Genomic DNA, 15,113 nt, shown 5'->3' on the forward strand with positions numbered 1-15,113 from the left:
TTGAGGAAGTAGATTCTCTAAGAAGAGGATATAAATAAGATGAAATGAATTGTCCTCCAGTGAGCTATTAGGAAACAGCCTTATGATAATGTAATTGGAAATTATTTTCAGAAACTGTTCCTAATTTCAACTCTAATTTGTGTGGTAGGACTTTAAGAAACAAGAAGTTTTGTGAGGAACAGAGAATCTTACAGAATTTGCACATATCATAATCCCTTCCTGATTGACCTTTGATAACTGAGGGTATGGAAGTGTTAATCAAATTTTAGCCCCTCAGGTGTGCTAGTAGGGTATAGGTTACCAAAGTGCATCTAGTTTTCTGTAGGTATCTTTGTAATGTCCTAAAACTTGGCAAACATATGGTGAGAAGGACAGCATTCACAAAGAAATAACTAAATGTCATTGTTTTATGTACAGGCAGAAGGCTATCCAGTATCGTTCATAAATCTCTGGTTATATTTGGAATCGTTGGGTCATCAAAAATGTTACTTTCAAAAGATGCTGATTTAACTTTCAGCTGTTGATTTCTGCCTTGGGTCATAATACATTTTCCCTACACTGTAACCATGATAACATTCCTGATTCTATCATATCCTTAGATGACAGGAGTGAAAATACAAGGGGAGAGAAGAGATTCTAACCACAGAAAAGGCAGGGCATTGGGATGCTGGTGCAAACATGTTGGGATGCCTCTGGTCTTCTCCTTGCATAATTGAAGTCCTCACTGGCCATGGTGGCAAGGCTACCATGCCAGGTCCACCAACTCCTGCCTCAGCTCTTGAGCTCCAAGAATCACTGTGTTCTCATGCAGCAAGAGCCATGGTAACTTCTTAGAACTGTGGGCGTTTATATCAGGCAAGGTAGGAAGTAAAATAGGAGTTTTCACAAGGTAGCTAAGGGGAGACATGTCAGCAGAAGGAAATTCACCTCTACTTTTAGATGGGAACTATGTGTTTCATTTATTGGAATAATGTATTTTCTTGCATCTTCTCCTTGCCCTAATCAATCTGTACATTGCTTGTCCCTGATAACTTAAATCAAGACAGACAAACAAAACAGAAACACCAGAACAAAACAGTGTAAAAGCTGCTGGGAATGGAGAAGGTAGAATTCTGAAGTAATGTGTTCACCAGAATATTGTTCACGTCTCTCTTCTACATATTTACCATGCCTGTTGATCGGCTTTGAAACTTAATGCAAGAATCTGAAGAAGAAAACTATATGTGTTTTTTTTTTTTAATTTTTTTTAACATTTATTTATTTTTGAGACTGAGAGAGACAGAGCATGAATGGGGGAGGGTCAGAGAGAGGGAGACACAGAATCTGAAACAGGCTCCAGGCTCTGAGCTGTCAGCACAGAGCCCGACGCGGGGCTCGAACTCACGGACCGCGAGATCATGACCTGAGCCGAAATCGGCCGCTTAACTGACTGAGCCACCCAGGCGCCCCTATATGTGTTTTTTTAAAGAAGCTGGGATATTAATTATTGGAAATAATCAGTTCAGAAGTTACCTGTCTTGGATGATGGGTAGAAATAGAGAATGTTAATATTATGAAGAATTTACTTCTAACTTCATATTCTACAGATAACGTTCCTTATGTCACGGTAAGGACTGAGAATTAGTTGAAGAATGACCTCCAGTGGCCTGGAGTGGGATTATTATGAATTTCAACCTGTGGAAACCAGTTCTTTAGAATATGCAACTCCAGGAGAAAATTCCCCTTGGCTTCCTGCCAATCCTGTCAACACACATTGGAGCTCTAATGCCATCTCTGATTGGTCAATGAGCAACCACACGGCCCCTACCTCAGAAATAGCCCAGGACCCTGTGGCCATGATAAAAGCCATGAAGGAAGAAAAAAATAAGAAAAAACAGAGAAGAAAGGCTAGGAAGAACCCTAGAAGATCAGAGAGAGAACAAGAGGTCAGCAATTTGCTTTGCACACCTACGCTGTCTCGGGCTTCCTTGCAACATGTCTGTCTGTGCCTCCTGGGAAGGATTCCTCCTGAAGAGGGACATGTTCCACCTTTGCATGACTCGGGTTTCTTCCATGAGCTTAGCTTTGAAATCTGTCTGCACTGTGCTCATTCTTTTTCACCATGTAGGAGAGAGAACTATAAGTATTGTGAAACAAATATTGAGACGTCAGAGGTTCCAAACGCCTTAAGTTCCCAAAATGAGAAACACTGAAGTCAGAAAAATTGAGAGCTGGCAGTTCATGCACTTTGCAAACAGGTCAGCATGTTCCAAATCAAAATGCCAAACTGCAAGGTTGCTGGCTCTCCGAGTTTCCCACTGCAGTGTTTTTCCTTCTGCTTCTTTGTAGTTAATCATTTGGCAAATACTTCTTGGGCACCTGTAGTGGCCAGGGCACTGTGCTAAAGCACTTAGCTAGATGATGCCATAAAGAGGCAGCTCCAACCCCACAGAGGGAGCTGATCTTTTTTAAGGCTTGCACTGGGGCTAATTGATTTCATAGGGTGGAACGAGCTTGGAGTAAGTGCAAAGAGCCTTGACAGATTGAATTCTGGCTTGACCATGCTACCCCAAATTAGCTGGTTATCCTAGGCTAGGCACTGAACTGCCCTGAGCCTTAGTTTTTTGTTTTGATCAATAAAATGATGCCACTTGGAGTACAGTAGAGAGTCAATAAATATGCATTGAACAAGTAACTGCTGACAAGAGTGTCATATTTTTTCTAGCATCTTTTTTCAAAGTTTCAGAATTTCAGGGTTTATTTATATCATTGAAATAAGGATTATGTCAAAGATGCTGCTTGGGTCTGTTAATAAGTATGTATTGAGGACACATTTTATTGTCTTCTGGATCCTATTTCACAGAGGAAATGTTTCCACAGTAAATTTTAGAGGAGGAAGGTGATTTCCAGGAAATTGGCCCTGTTTCAATTGAGGGTCTCCGGTGCTTGATTGTATTGTGTTCTGGGAAGAGTAGCCTGAGATAAATAGCCCAAGGTGTCCCTTTGCTTATGTATTTCATGTCTCTCTGAGTTTAACTCTCATCTTGGTAACTTTAGGGTAGCTGGGTTTTTAGGCCAGAGAAAGTGTCTTACTCAGTCCTCCAGAATTGTCCCATGTAGTGTTCCCAAAGCTAATGATAGAGCTAAAGGGCAGCCACTTATGGTGGGAAGGCTGATGTTGGTGCCTTCCCAGCAGTGTTTATCCAACTCATGAGGCCAGGACACAGGCTGAGTGAGGTCTCAGAGGGGAGTAAAGACGGAAGGGAAGCTGTGGCCTGGAGACAGGCAGTGCCTCTAAAAGGTCACTACAGGAGACACCAGTGCCAGTGGCTTAGGACAATTTGTGTTCTCACTACAACCTCACAGAAGTCGTTAGATCTCCTTGAGTCTCGATAATCCACCTGGGAATTTCCAAAGGCTAAACTGAAAGTTAGATTTAGCTTCTTTCACTGAGTTAGAGTTTCGCAAAGGAAAGTCCTCTCCACAGGGAAGCAAAAACAGTAGATTCATGCTGAGAGCAAGTAATAAGTAATGGTGATGTTCTGGCTCCAAAGCTGCCTCAACTCGTGATTTAGTGGCAGCTTGTGAAACACAACAAACCATTGACCTGTAGCAAGGCTTAGGTTAGATTGTGCCTTAACCAGCAGAGGCCCTTTGTGCCATGACTCGCATGGAAGAGTGGCCAACATGACCCATGAGTTTGAGGCTTTATGCATGACAGGGACAGAACCTATTATGCAAAAAGGTTGGTGGAGTGCTGAGTAGAGTGCCAGCAGTCTGTGGGAATATGAAAAGGGCTTGTCGGTGTTTACTCTGGAGGAGTGAGCTGTGGTCTCTTCTTTCTTGCCAAGAATAGAGCACCATCTTTCTCATCAGGTCGTAAATTGCACTTGAGGTCCATTTTGGGAAAACTTGTCACCATTCTGATGGGGAAATGCCAGTCTTGGAAATTCTTATAAAGTTAAGACTTGGGCAGTTTCTCATAGTATTACTTGTTTGGACATTAAGTGTACGTCATCTGGAAACACTCCTGAAGATGTTTGAGACGGACATTAATGGCTTTACACACCTCCTGCAGCCACTGATCCAGTGGCCACATTCTCTTGTGACTACAAGGCATGCAGAAAGGGTTCTTTTTGAGTGAGGGGTCTGGGAAGATGCATGAGAAGAAAGCCATGTCCAAACCTAATTTATACTGGGAATAAGGATTTGGGATGCCAAGGGGAGGGTTCATGATAGAAATGCTGTGGACAGTGGATAAATCATAATAATGGAGCTGGATGTCCTGACCCATCACTGTGTAAATCCCTTAAATTCTACAACTGAACAGTGAGAAAAGATTATAAGATGTGGACAATCCCATTATTAATATATATTGTTACAGCTTAGACTTTTAATAAATAGCAGTGTTTGCTGTTGCTAAAATTATATGTGTTAAATATAAAAAGTTGGAAAGTATTAAAAATTATAAGGAAGAAAATACAAATCATTTCCCCTCATGGATTTTTAAATGGAGGTTTTTTTTTTTTAATTTTAAGAAAGTGAATTTGAGTTTTAAATAGCATTAAGTGCTTTTTTATTGTGATAAAATGCGTGTAACATAAAATTTACCATTTCAACCATTTTTTACTGTACACTCAGTGGCATTGAGTGCATTCACGTTGTTGTACAACCATTACCACCATCCATCTCCAGAATTTATTCTTGGATTAAGTGCTTTTAATGTGCACTGTTGTTGGTTATAGATTCCAGGGTGTTCGGTAAGTAGACTCAGCATTTCATTAAGGCTATTTATAGGTAGTAGTGCGTCCCTCTTTTCAAAATCCCCATGTTTTCTGTCTTATAATAGTCTCTCTTTCCTCTCTTGGGCTCAGGACAAGGGATGCCACAGGAGGTGCCTTTGCCCCTCTGGTGCTCCACCAGAACATTTTATGTATGCAAAACTCTTACCAACCAAATCCTAGAACCCAAGAAGGGAAGGGAGAGACCTTGGAGGTCATCCACCCCTCAACCCGAGGCACAGCAAGGTGACCGGTGTTTCCCAAGGCTGTGTAAGACTCACATCTCCTGACCCTCTTGCCCCGTACCCCTTCCTTCCTACGAGAAGTTTTCCACACTATTCACCTTTCTCCCCATTTCAGTTTGGACCCCAGTCTAGACTTGATTTGTCTTGACTGGACTTCCTGCGTACATGTCAGAGATGAGATTGCTCTTAGAGACTTTAGAACTCTCTCTTATCTTGACCATCTTACCTCCTCTCTAATGCAGTTGGGGCAAGAGTCAAGTTCCCTTTGGTGCCCTGATGGAGAAAGAGAAGGTCGGCAGTCCCAGGCATCTGATTATAGAAAAAGGGGTCAAATACATCATAAGTCAGTGAGGATGCTGTCATGAAATATCAGAAGAAGCTTCATAGACTTACACAATGACTTACACAGCTTGTAGTCCTGGAGTCCTCAGATGACACAGCATAAACCCCTCCATTGCTCTCGGCCCATAAAGTCAATTAAAAAAATATGTACCCATCATCAAATCATGAGTGTTGCTAACTGGCATGGCTGGATAGTGATTCCTCTGAGAGAAAGTGGGGAGTAGAGGACTCAATGGGGAGTAAAGATTGCTGGTTTAATTGCATCACACACACAGTCTAGCTTTACACAGATGTGACAGGCATATTCCCTCTGAACACTGCCTTTCCTTGGGGTGGCGGGTGAGTGCCTGACCCTCATTCCAAGGTCAGCTCTGGAGCTGTTTTGTGGTTGGTTTGAGATTCCCACTGAGTTTGTGAACAAAAATGCTCCACCTGGCAGGGTGACCAGTCTGTTGCAATCGAGGATGGAGATGTCCTTAGAGTAGTGAGTGGTGCAGTGAGGGGTTGGGAGAGCTGACTGCTGTTCCTGCCTACGTGTCACTCTGCAGGGGGATCAGACCGCCTTGCACCGGGCCACAGTGGTGGGGAACACGGAAGTCATCGCGGCGCTCATCCAGGAGGGCTGTGCTCTGGACCGCCAAGACAAGGTGACATGGGGCATATCAGCCTGAGGACCCTGCTTGGGGAACTTGTGACGACTCAATATGTTATCATTGCTGAGTCCTATTTATCGTGAGTTAACATGGTAAATTCAGCCTTCCTTTTGCAAGAGTATCTAATATCCCAATAAATATTAATTTTTTTGATCCTTTACCCTGTTCTGTGGCAGCAGTGGGCAACCACATATGTATAAATGGTAAAGAAAAAAGTCTAGAAATAATGATCTGTGGAGGCTTGGGTGGGGAAAGGGATGTGCCCCGGACTCTATTTCCAATTTTTTTTTTTGAAGGAAAGTGAGCAAGTTAATTTATTTAAACAATATTGGAAGAAAAACAATAAGCAAAATCAATTCTTTAACAAATCCCAATGACATATTGATTTGTTGCTTTTATTTATTTATTTTTGAGACACAGAGAAAGACAGAGCGCATGTGAGGGAGAAGAAGAGAGAGGAGGAGACACAAAATCCGAAGCAGGCTCCAGGCTCTGAGCTGTCAGCACAGAGCCCGACACGGGGCTTGAACTCATGAACTGTGAGATATGACCTCAGCCAAAGTCTGACGCTTTACCTACCGAGCCACCCAGGTGCCCCTGACTTGTTGCTTTTAAATTGTTAAACAGCCTCAGGGTGCCTGGGTGGCTCAGTCGGTTAAGCAACCGACTTCGGCTCAGGTCGTATCTCAAGGTTCGTGAGTTCAAGCCCCGCGTCGGGCTCTGTGCTGACATCTCAGAGCCTGGAGCCTGCTTTGGGTTCTGTGTCTCCTCTTCTCTCTGCCCCTCTCTCGCTTGTGCTCTGTCTTTTCTGTCTCTCAAAAATAAATAAATGTAATAAAAAAGTAAATAAATTGTTAAACAGTCTTAAAACATGGAACTTCACAGTTAGGTGCAGTTCAGCCTCTGCTTACTTTTTTAGACAACTTTTTATTACATGTAATATATATACAGAAAAATGTGCACGTTAGACGTGTAAAGTTCCATGAGTGTTCACTAACAGAGCACATCTATGTGAGCCCCCAGATCAAGAAGCAGATCACATCAGCACACTGGAGGCCCCCTCAACAATGCCCCCGTCCAGTCACTTTGACTTTTGCTTCCTGCGTTGTGCAGTCAGTCCCACTGCCCAGGCCGCACATCGCCACTGACCTTCCCAGCACCATTTCACTCTGTAGGGTCACTCCCCGACTATGGCCTTTGAGACCCTTGACTTCCACTTGTGGGTTGTCTACACCATTCAGCCTGTCTCGTGGTATGGACGAATAAAAGAGCCAGCGCCTGGACATGACTGGACAGTGCCCTGCACTCTGACCTGGAACAGCACAGGTGGTCTCTCTACCTCTCCTCTCTGTGCTTCTCTCTCCCTGTAACCCCAACCCTCTCAGCCCCACCCCACACACTTCACTGCATTTAATATTTCTTTTTCTGTAGGAAGTTAACCAAATACAGCTGTGTTTGTTAATTTATTGGTTTTTTTTTTAAAGCCACATATTGAGGACACTTGTTTATATTATTTACAACTCACTGCTTTCTTGGTGCCTGCTTATTTATTTCGGTCCCTGAGACGCTGGATTAAGCTGGGTCAGATTAAATTCGGGGAAAGAAAAAGAGAGGAGGAATCTGCCTCCCTGGTCCTTGGGCCCGGCAACTTACAGAGCTGGACTCTTCATTTGCCTGGACTTTGCAGGGTTCTCTCTGGGGCCAGGAGCAGAGCAGAGCAGACCCCAAGGAGTGATGGAGGTGGGAAGGAATGAACATCATGCCTGCCGTCTTGATGTTGCTTTCTGTTAAATGTGACCTGTGGATGAGCCTTTTTCAGCCAAGGTTCCCAGGGAGATTTGAGCCCTAATGCCTGAAGGCATCCATTGTACATCATAAATCTAAAATGGTACTTTTTATGTACTATTTCTGGGAGAATGGAGAAACTAGCCACTGAAATCATTTTCTGGGCTCTGGTTCAGATGAGAAGCTTTTTTTCTTTTTAGTGTTTATTTCTGAGAGAGAGAAAGAGAGAGTGTGAGTGTGAGAGTGAGCATGAGCGGGGGAGGGGCAGAAAGAGAGAGGGAGACACAGAATCTGAAGCAGGTTCCAGGCTCTGAGCTGTCAGCACAGAGCCCAGCGCGGGGCTCGAACTCCTGAGCTGTGAGATCATGACCTGAGCCGAAGCCGGACGCTTAACTGAGCCACCCAGGTGCCTCGACAAGCCTCTTTTGAAATCAAAAGGACCTGTGGTGTGGCCTAGAAATACGCTACAATGTACTGATTATAATGAGATGACTTCGGTCTTGGGTAATGTGTCCTCTGTCTCTGTATGTGTTCCTCAGGATGGGAATACGGCCCTACACGAAGCGTCCTGGCACGGTTTTAGCCAGTCAGCCAAATTGCTCGTTAAAGCAGGAGCCAACGTGCTTGCCAAGAACAAGGTGAGGCCCAGCAGGTGCTAGAACTCCCCATTCACAGGTGAGGATGGCTATGGGCTTTTGTCCCTGTGGGAACCTCCTCTCTGAGCAGAGCAAGAGCTTAGGAGAGCATGTGGAACCTGGCAGGGGAAATGAAAACTTGGAACTCCATAGTGAACATAATCTCCGTGGTGAGCAAGACGAACTGGAGTGGCTTTGACTTCCTTTGAGCTCTCCTGGGACTCCCTGCTTTCCCATTGGTTTATTGGAGTGCGGTTAGGCAAGCAGGCCAGTAGCACCTGTTCTCCCTCATTTTCCTACCTGCCCTCCCAGCACTGCTCAGGTCTTATCCCCCTCTTCATGTGCTCATTATTACTGAATGCATCCCAGCATTATTTCAGAAGCCTCACAGCAGATTGGCCAGCTTGCCTCCCTCCTTCTGCATCCTGTTCCTCCCCTGCCCAGAAACCTTCCAGTAAAGCTCCTTAGCCTGGCACTGCCTCAGGCCTCCCTGGAGTGGCCTCAGTCTATGTCTGCAGCCTCTTCCGTGTGCCTTTCCTAGTATGTGCCTCCTGTGCTATCAGAGTGGGCTTACCCCTGCTCCCTGTGGGGTATCTCCCTCCTCATTCCTGCCTGTAGACCTCCAACTCAGGCTTCCAGGGCCGTGGCCGCACCCTCCCCAAAGGCGCATCAGGGTATTTCCTACAGGGCTCCCTTGGCACCACACACTGCTCTGTGATGTCATCTACTCGTTAAATGTTTCTCATGGTTCCCTCATGGGACAGAAGCTTGAATAAAAGAAGCAAGCCATGCATCATAATATTTCCAATAATGCCTGTTGGACTGGTGGCTTCTTCATTTCTTCACTGTCGTACATTGTGTGGAATGTGAGTTGTAGGTGAATCCATGGTGTACATTAGATCCTCGAACTCTGAGAAGTAGGTGGTTCCTAGTTAATGGATAGGGAAGCCTAAGCTGGGAGCTGGTAGTCTTATCTAAGACACCTGACTTGTTTGTGACACAGTCAGGGCCATAAACTATCCTGAGTCTGTCTACTCCACCACACTGCTTCCTATCCTGTGTAGGGCCCCAAAAGTATTGTGGAAAGCCACAAGTTCTCTATGGATAAAACAGCAGAAGCAAAGGTAGGTATTATCCCAGAAGAAGGACTTCCATGTTCTGTACCAGCCACAGCCTCTGAGGAAGCTTCTAGAAAAGTCCTCTGCCACCCCCCAGCTTTATTGAGGTATAACAGACAAATCAAATTATAAGATATTTAAAATGTACAAAGTGATGGCTTCATATATGTATACATGTCTTAAGACACCCATCACCTCACGTTTACCCTTTAAAACTTTTTTTTGATGAAAACATTGAAGTTCTAGTCTTTGTAAATTTCAGTTATACAATATAGTTTACCAACTGTCATCACCATGTTTTACATTAGATCCTTAGACCTTATTCATCGAAAAACTGAAAGTTTGTACTTACCAACCTCTCCCTATTTGCCCTACCCTCCACATCTAAGTGATACCATACAGTATTTATTTCTCTGTCTGGCTTGTTTCATTTAGCATACATAATGTGCTCCACGTTCATACATGTCACAAATGATAGAGTTTCTCTCTTTTTTTAAGAGTGAATCATATTCTGTTATATAAGAAAGGTTCTTCTTAGTAGATCAGCCCCTGTCTGGAAATAAGTACTTATTAGGATGGGAAAAATGCCTGCTACATAGATCTACCTAGGTCACGTTTTCGAAATGTCAGCTTCTGAGATATAATCCATATACAATAAAGTTCATCTGTCTTAGGTATACTGTTGTATGAATTTTGGCAAAAGTATACAGTTGTGTAACCACGACCACAATCAAGATAATAGGATGTTTCCATCACCCCAAAGCTTCCTTTGTGCCCCTTGGTGGCGGTGTTCCCACCCACCACCCCCAGCTCCTGTTCTGCCTTCCCCAGAATGTCATACAAATGGAATCGTATAGTATGCAGCATTTTGTATCTGACTTCTTTAAGTCACTGCAAGTGACTTCCTTCAGTTAGCTTAATGTTTTTGAGATTCCTCCATGTTGTTAGATGTGTGATTAATTCCTTAAAAACATTTTTTTAATGTTTATTTTTTGAAAGACAGAGTAAGAGTGGGGGAGGGGCAGAGAGCAAGGGAGACTAGAACACAAAGCAGACTCCAGGCTCTGAGCTGTCAGCACAAAGCCTGACACAGGGCTTGAACTCATGAACCGCGAGATCATGACCTGACTGAAGTCAGACACTTAACTGACTGAGCCACCCAGGTGCCCCTAATTCATTCCTTTTTATTGCTAAGTAATATTCCAGTGTATGAACATACCGTAATTTGTTTATGCTAACCCACGGTTTTTAATTTTCTTGATCCAAATGTTTTTCGGCATAATTAATATTTTCTTATTAGCAAAGCAGTTTGGTACATAGTTCTAGAACCATCAGATTTCTTTTATTTCATTCGTTTATTCAATACAGTTAATAATCCCACGAAGCCAACACCTTTGAGACAAACTACTCCTTGTGCAGTAAGAATCACACAGCAAGCGAGGCACTGAGCCCTTCCACAGGGAATGGAGGGTTTAAAATGGGGGCAGATCCTTTGTTTTTGAGAGGGAAGCTAGCAGTGGCTCTCTACCTGGCTGTGCTTTAAAATCTCCTGGAAAACTTTCAACAAACGAAAAAGAGAGGGGAGAAAAAACAAACCTACCTGGTGACCAGGCCAAAGGTAACGGGCTGTCCCAGTTTCCCCTGAACTGAGGGGTTTCCTGGAATTTGGGACTTCATTAGTGCTAAAACCTGAGCTTCTCAGACCCCCCCCCCCCGGGCCAAGTAAATCAGAGCCCCTGGAAGCGTTGCAGCTGAGCACTGATAGTTTTAAAAGCTCCTGCAGGTGACTCTAAGGTGCAGCAGGAGGTTGATAACCACTGAGTTCACTAAACCCTCAGGTTTACAACCCCCAACTTCCTGGAGGGAGCAGTGAGGAAGAAAGATTCTACCAGGCTACTTAGAGCTAAGGGTATGAGAGGGGAGGTAAGTGAACCAGTGACGTACAGTTTTGTTGTGTGTGTGTTTTAATAAAACTCATTCCTCTTTTCAAGAGGTGAGGAACAGAACATCTGTGAGTGTGTCCAGACAGTGCTGTGTGATCCATATCCTGGGTGAGGCAAAGCTGTAAACAGGCAATGAAATAGCTTTGAGCCCACACAGTTGCAGTCCTGACCCAGCTTTTTAGCTCAGCCGAACAATCACCGAGCTTATAGATTTAACCTCCGGTATGCTCCTAGGCCCTCTCTAACACTGAATCTCCTCTTGTGCTGCCTGCTTTTCTTGTTACTTTTCTTTATGAGCAGCTTTTGTGGGCACTGTTTGCATGGTTTTAAAAAGTTCTGTTCATGTCATGAATTCTTTCTGTAAGATTACTGTGGACATTATTCTGACCCTTGTCTGTCACTTTTACTTGGCATATTGAGGATAGAGTCCAAAAAGCTAGAGGGTTTCTATTTGTATGGTAAGTGATGGATGTAATTGTATTTCCTGCTATGTGGGTACCTCATCCATAGTTCAAATTTTGATGTTTCAAGGAGAATACAAGAATGGATGATTTTCGAGAGGCTTACAAGTTGAATCTCAGTTACCTGCACTTATAGGAAGTGGCCTGTTTTGCCTTTACTCCAGGGGTGTTTTGTAGCCACAGCTATTATCTGTGTTGGCCAGGAAGGATGCAGGCCTCTTCAAAAGGAATGGAACGTGGTGCTGTGTGCACAGCATTTTACCATTAAGTAAATACTCTCCTAGGCACTCTGAATTCATCCTCACAGCCTCAGGACGTAGGGGTCACACTCCATTTAACAGGTAAGGAATTCAAGACTGAGAATAGTTAAGAGCCTTGACCGGTGGGTGACTTTCAACTCGTAAGTTGTAGAGCTGGGACTTGGAACCAAGGTTTTATGACAGATGTGCCTCTTGTGCCCATTTGGATTCCACATTAAATGTTCTTGCCACTGAAACACCTCTGCTGGGATCACCAATCAGGAAGCAGAGAATGTGAGCGTTGACTATCTCCCTGTAAGCGTCACCTCTCTGCAAAGCCTGCCCTGCGCAGGTCTGGCGCAGGTCTGCCGAGAAGCTTGTCGCTAACGTGTCCTCCCTTCTCTTGCCTCTCTCCAAGGCGGGGAACACGGCTCTGCACCTGGCCTGCCAGAACAGCCACTCCCAGAGCACACGAGTCCTCCTGCTGGGCGGGTCCCGAGCCGACCTCAAAAATAACGTGGGTGAACAACACCGGCTTCTCTTGTGCTCTCTTGTGTCACCTAGGAAAATAACTCCGAAAGCATACTTGAGTGTTAACATCCGGAAAATGAAAATGTGAAAAGCATTTGGGGACTATCTATAAAGTATTCTTTTTTTTTTTTTTTTTTTTTTTGCTGTGTCCTAAGGGGTTCTCTAGGGTCAGAAGAGTCATCAAGACTCAAACACTATTTTTCTCCCCCCTTCTTTTCCCTTCACTCCTCAGCCTGGGTTTTAACATTTCTTACAGCGTGTGCTGGCAGATGAGCCTAAGAAACCTGCCCACCTATTGTTGTACAGTTGATGCCATCCAGGGGAGGTCTGATGCTCCTTGGCCAGCATCTACAAATCGATTACCCAGGTGCCCTTGAGCCGATGGGTCAGTAGTTCTTAGAGAATGCTTGACTTTCAAGGTCACATGGGTGTACCTCCTCCCTCTAAAGCAGCCGTTTTTCCTTGGTAAGTCCCATGCCTCAGGCTCTCAACTAGAGATTGAGGCTTCCCCCACCCCCACCCCCACCCCCACACACACAAAAAAAGGCTTAGTTGAGGTCTCCCTGAAGGCAGACTCTTCTACAGTGGGTCTCAGAATGCCCTGAACCTTGGCTTTGGGCTTGGCTCCTTTTTTTTTTCTCTTTAATTTTTATTAAAAAAATTTTTTTAACGTTTTATTTTTTGAGAGACTGAGACAAAGTGTGAGTAGGAGAGGGGCAGAGAGAGAGGGAGACACAGAATCCAAAGCAGGTTCCAGGCTCTGAGCGGTCAGCACAGAACCTGATGTGGGGCTCGAACCCATGAATGCGAGATCATGACCTGAGCCAAAGTCGGATGTTCAACTGACTGAACCACCCAGGCTTCCCACGTGTGCTCCTTCTTAATCCAGGGGAGAAGGTTGTGCTGAGTGGTTGCCATCTCTAGACAAAGTTAGGATGAAAACCTCAAGAAAACACTGCAGAATGTCATGACTGTGTCTCCCGTTTTGTCTCTCTGGGAGCAGCTTAGCCTGTGACCACCAAGGAAGATCTTGATCCTGAGTTTTTCTGAATGTTCTGTTTTATGCCCAGTGATTGCTTCCTCATCAGCTCCCCAGACTACTCTGCCCCATATGAGATATTGGAGTCCTGCTAAAATGGGATGCAGCTCTAATTTTTTTAGAACACATGTGATCTTAAAATCTGACCGCTCTCCCTGCTGCCCTGTCCTTTGAGCCATGAGGAACCCATGATGGAAAAGGGCTCCTTTCCAAAGTTGTGCTGTTGGTCTTAATTCGTTATACTCTGGAGCCTTTGGGCTGCAGGAGAGGCTGTGGTCAGTGGATTCTTATCAAGTGCTGGGTAAGCAGAGCCTGCCTTAGCTCTTGTGACGGCCTTGTGGGGGGCAGGCACCCAGTGTATGAGACCTGAAAGAGTCTGCATGGCAGAATGCAGGTGGGGCTGCAGACAGCACGGAGCTGCGAGTCTTGGAGTAGTGTCTACGGTAAAGGGAATCATTTCAATTCAGGCTGATACCCTCTAAAGAACATATGCTAGTCTGCCAGTTTTTTTAATGATTTTTTTTTTTAACTTTTTGTAATTGCTCAGATTGTGCTCAGAGTTTGATTTCTGTCCGCAGGCAGGCGATACCTGTTTGCACGTTGCTGCACGCTATAATCACTTGTCCATCATTAAGCTCCTCCTCAGTGCTTTCTGTTCTGTCCATGAAAAGAACCAGGTCAGTGCATGTGTCCTCCCCATGGCCGCCAGGCCCCATTCTCACAAGGCTGACAGGTGTGTTAGCACAAATGGGGGCAGAGGTCTGGGACCGGGCCTGTGCTGCCCTTTGCATGTGTGTTCCACTGAGTCCCCGTGGTCCTGATTTATCTGGCCTCCTAGAGGGAAGAGAGCCTGCTCTTATTCCAGTGCGTATCTCCACATTTGCATATTAAACATATTCTGAAGATCTTGGGGCAGGTTTTGCTTTTAATGCTTTTTACAAAGGAAACCCACAAAGAAGACTGTGGCTTAGTAAATAAGCAAGGGAATTAGAGTTCTGTTCCTTGCCCTGCCACTTTGATCGGATGAAGTCTCTGGTCTCTGTAAAATTGGGTATGTGGTCTGTATCTGTCCGTATAGTGGGGGGTGTGCAATAAAGCTGTGATTACTACAGTGTTCCATGGAAATGTGCATGATTTTCAGTAGTTTAGATTTTTTTAAATGTCTTGGCATTTATTGATACCTAAATGATAAATTGTTTGACATTTCTGCATTTGGGTACATATATTTGAAGTTTTAAAAATCATTATTCAGGTTAACCATGCCCCATAACAGTGGTTTCTGATCCTGGCTGCATATAAGAATCAACAGGGCAATTATAAATACCATTCCTGAATTCTACCCGAGTTTAAATGACCAGAATC

General features: G+C 44.4%; 1 protein-coding gene across 2 annotated transcripts in view; it reads left to right on the plus strand.

The window, feature by feature from the left end:
- Positions 1–15,113, plus strand: part of ANKRD6 (ankyrin repeat domain 6) — an 82,251-nt gene that overhangs the window by 46,280 nt on the left and 20,858 nt on the right. Inside the window, exons 1-5 of one of the 2 annotated variants that reach the window (XM_049652906.1) lie at positions 1,251–1,925; positions 5,896–5,994; positions 8,325–8,423; positions 12,600–12,698; positions 14,330–14,428. In XM_049652906.1, the coding sequence (XP_049508863.1) occupies positions 1,632–1,925; positions 5,896–5,994; positions 8,325–8,423; positions 12,600–12,698; positions 14,330–14,428 (690 nt within the window). In that variant the 5' untranslated portion in view covers positions 1,251–1,631. Of the gene's footprint in view, positions 1–1,250; positions 1,926–5,895; positions 5,995–8,324; positions 8,424–12,599; positions 12,699–14,329; positions 14,429–15,113 lie in introns of those variants that run through there. The other variant, XM_049652907.1, reaches the window with a different exon arrangement.

The sequence above is a fragment of the Panthera uncia genome (assembly GCF_023721935.1).
Source record: "Panthera uncia isolate 11264 chromosome B2 unlocalized genomic scaffold, Puncia_PCG_1.0 HiC_scaffold_24, whole genome shotgun sequence".
Classification (NCBI taxonomy): domain Eukaryota; kingdom Metazoa; phylum Chordata; class Mammalia; order Carnivora; family Felidae; genus Panthera; species Panthera uncia.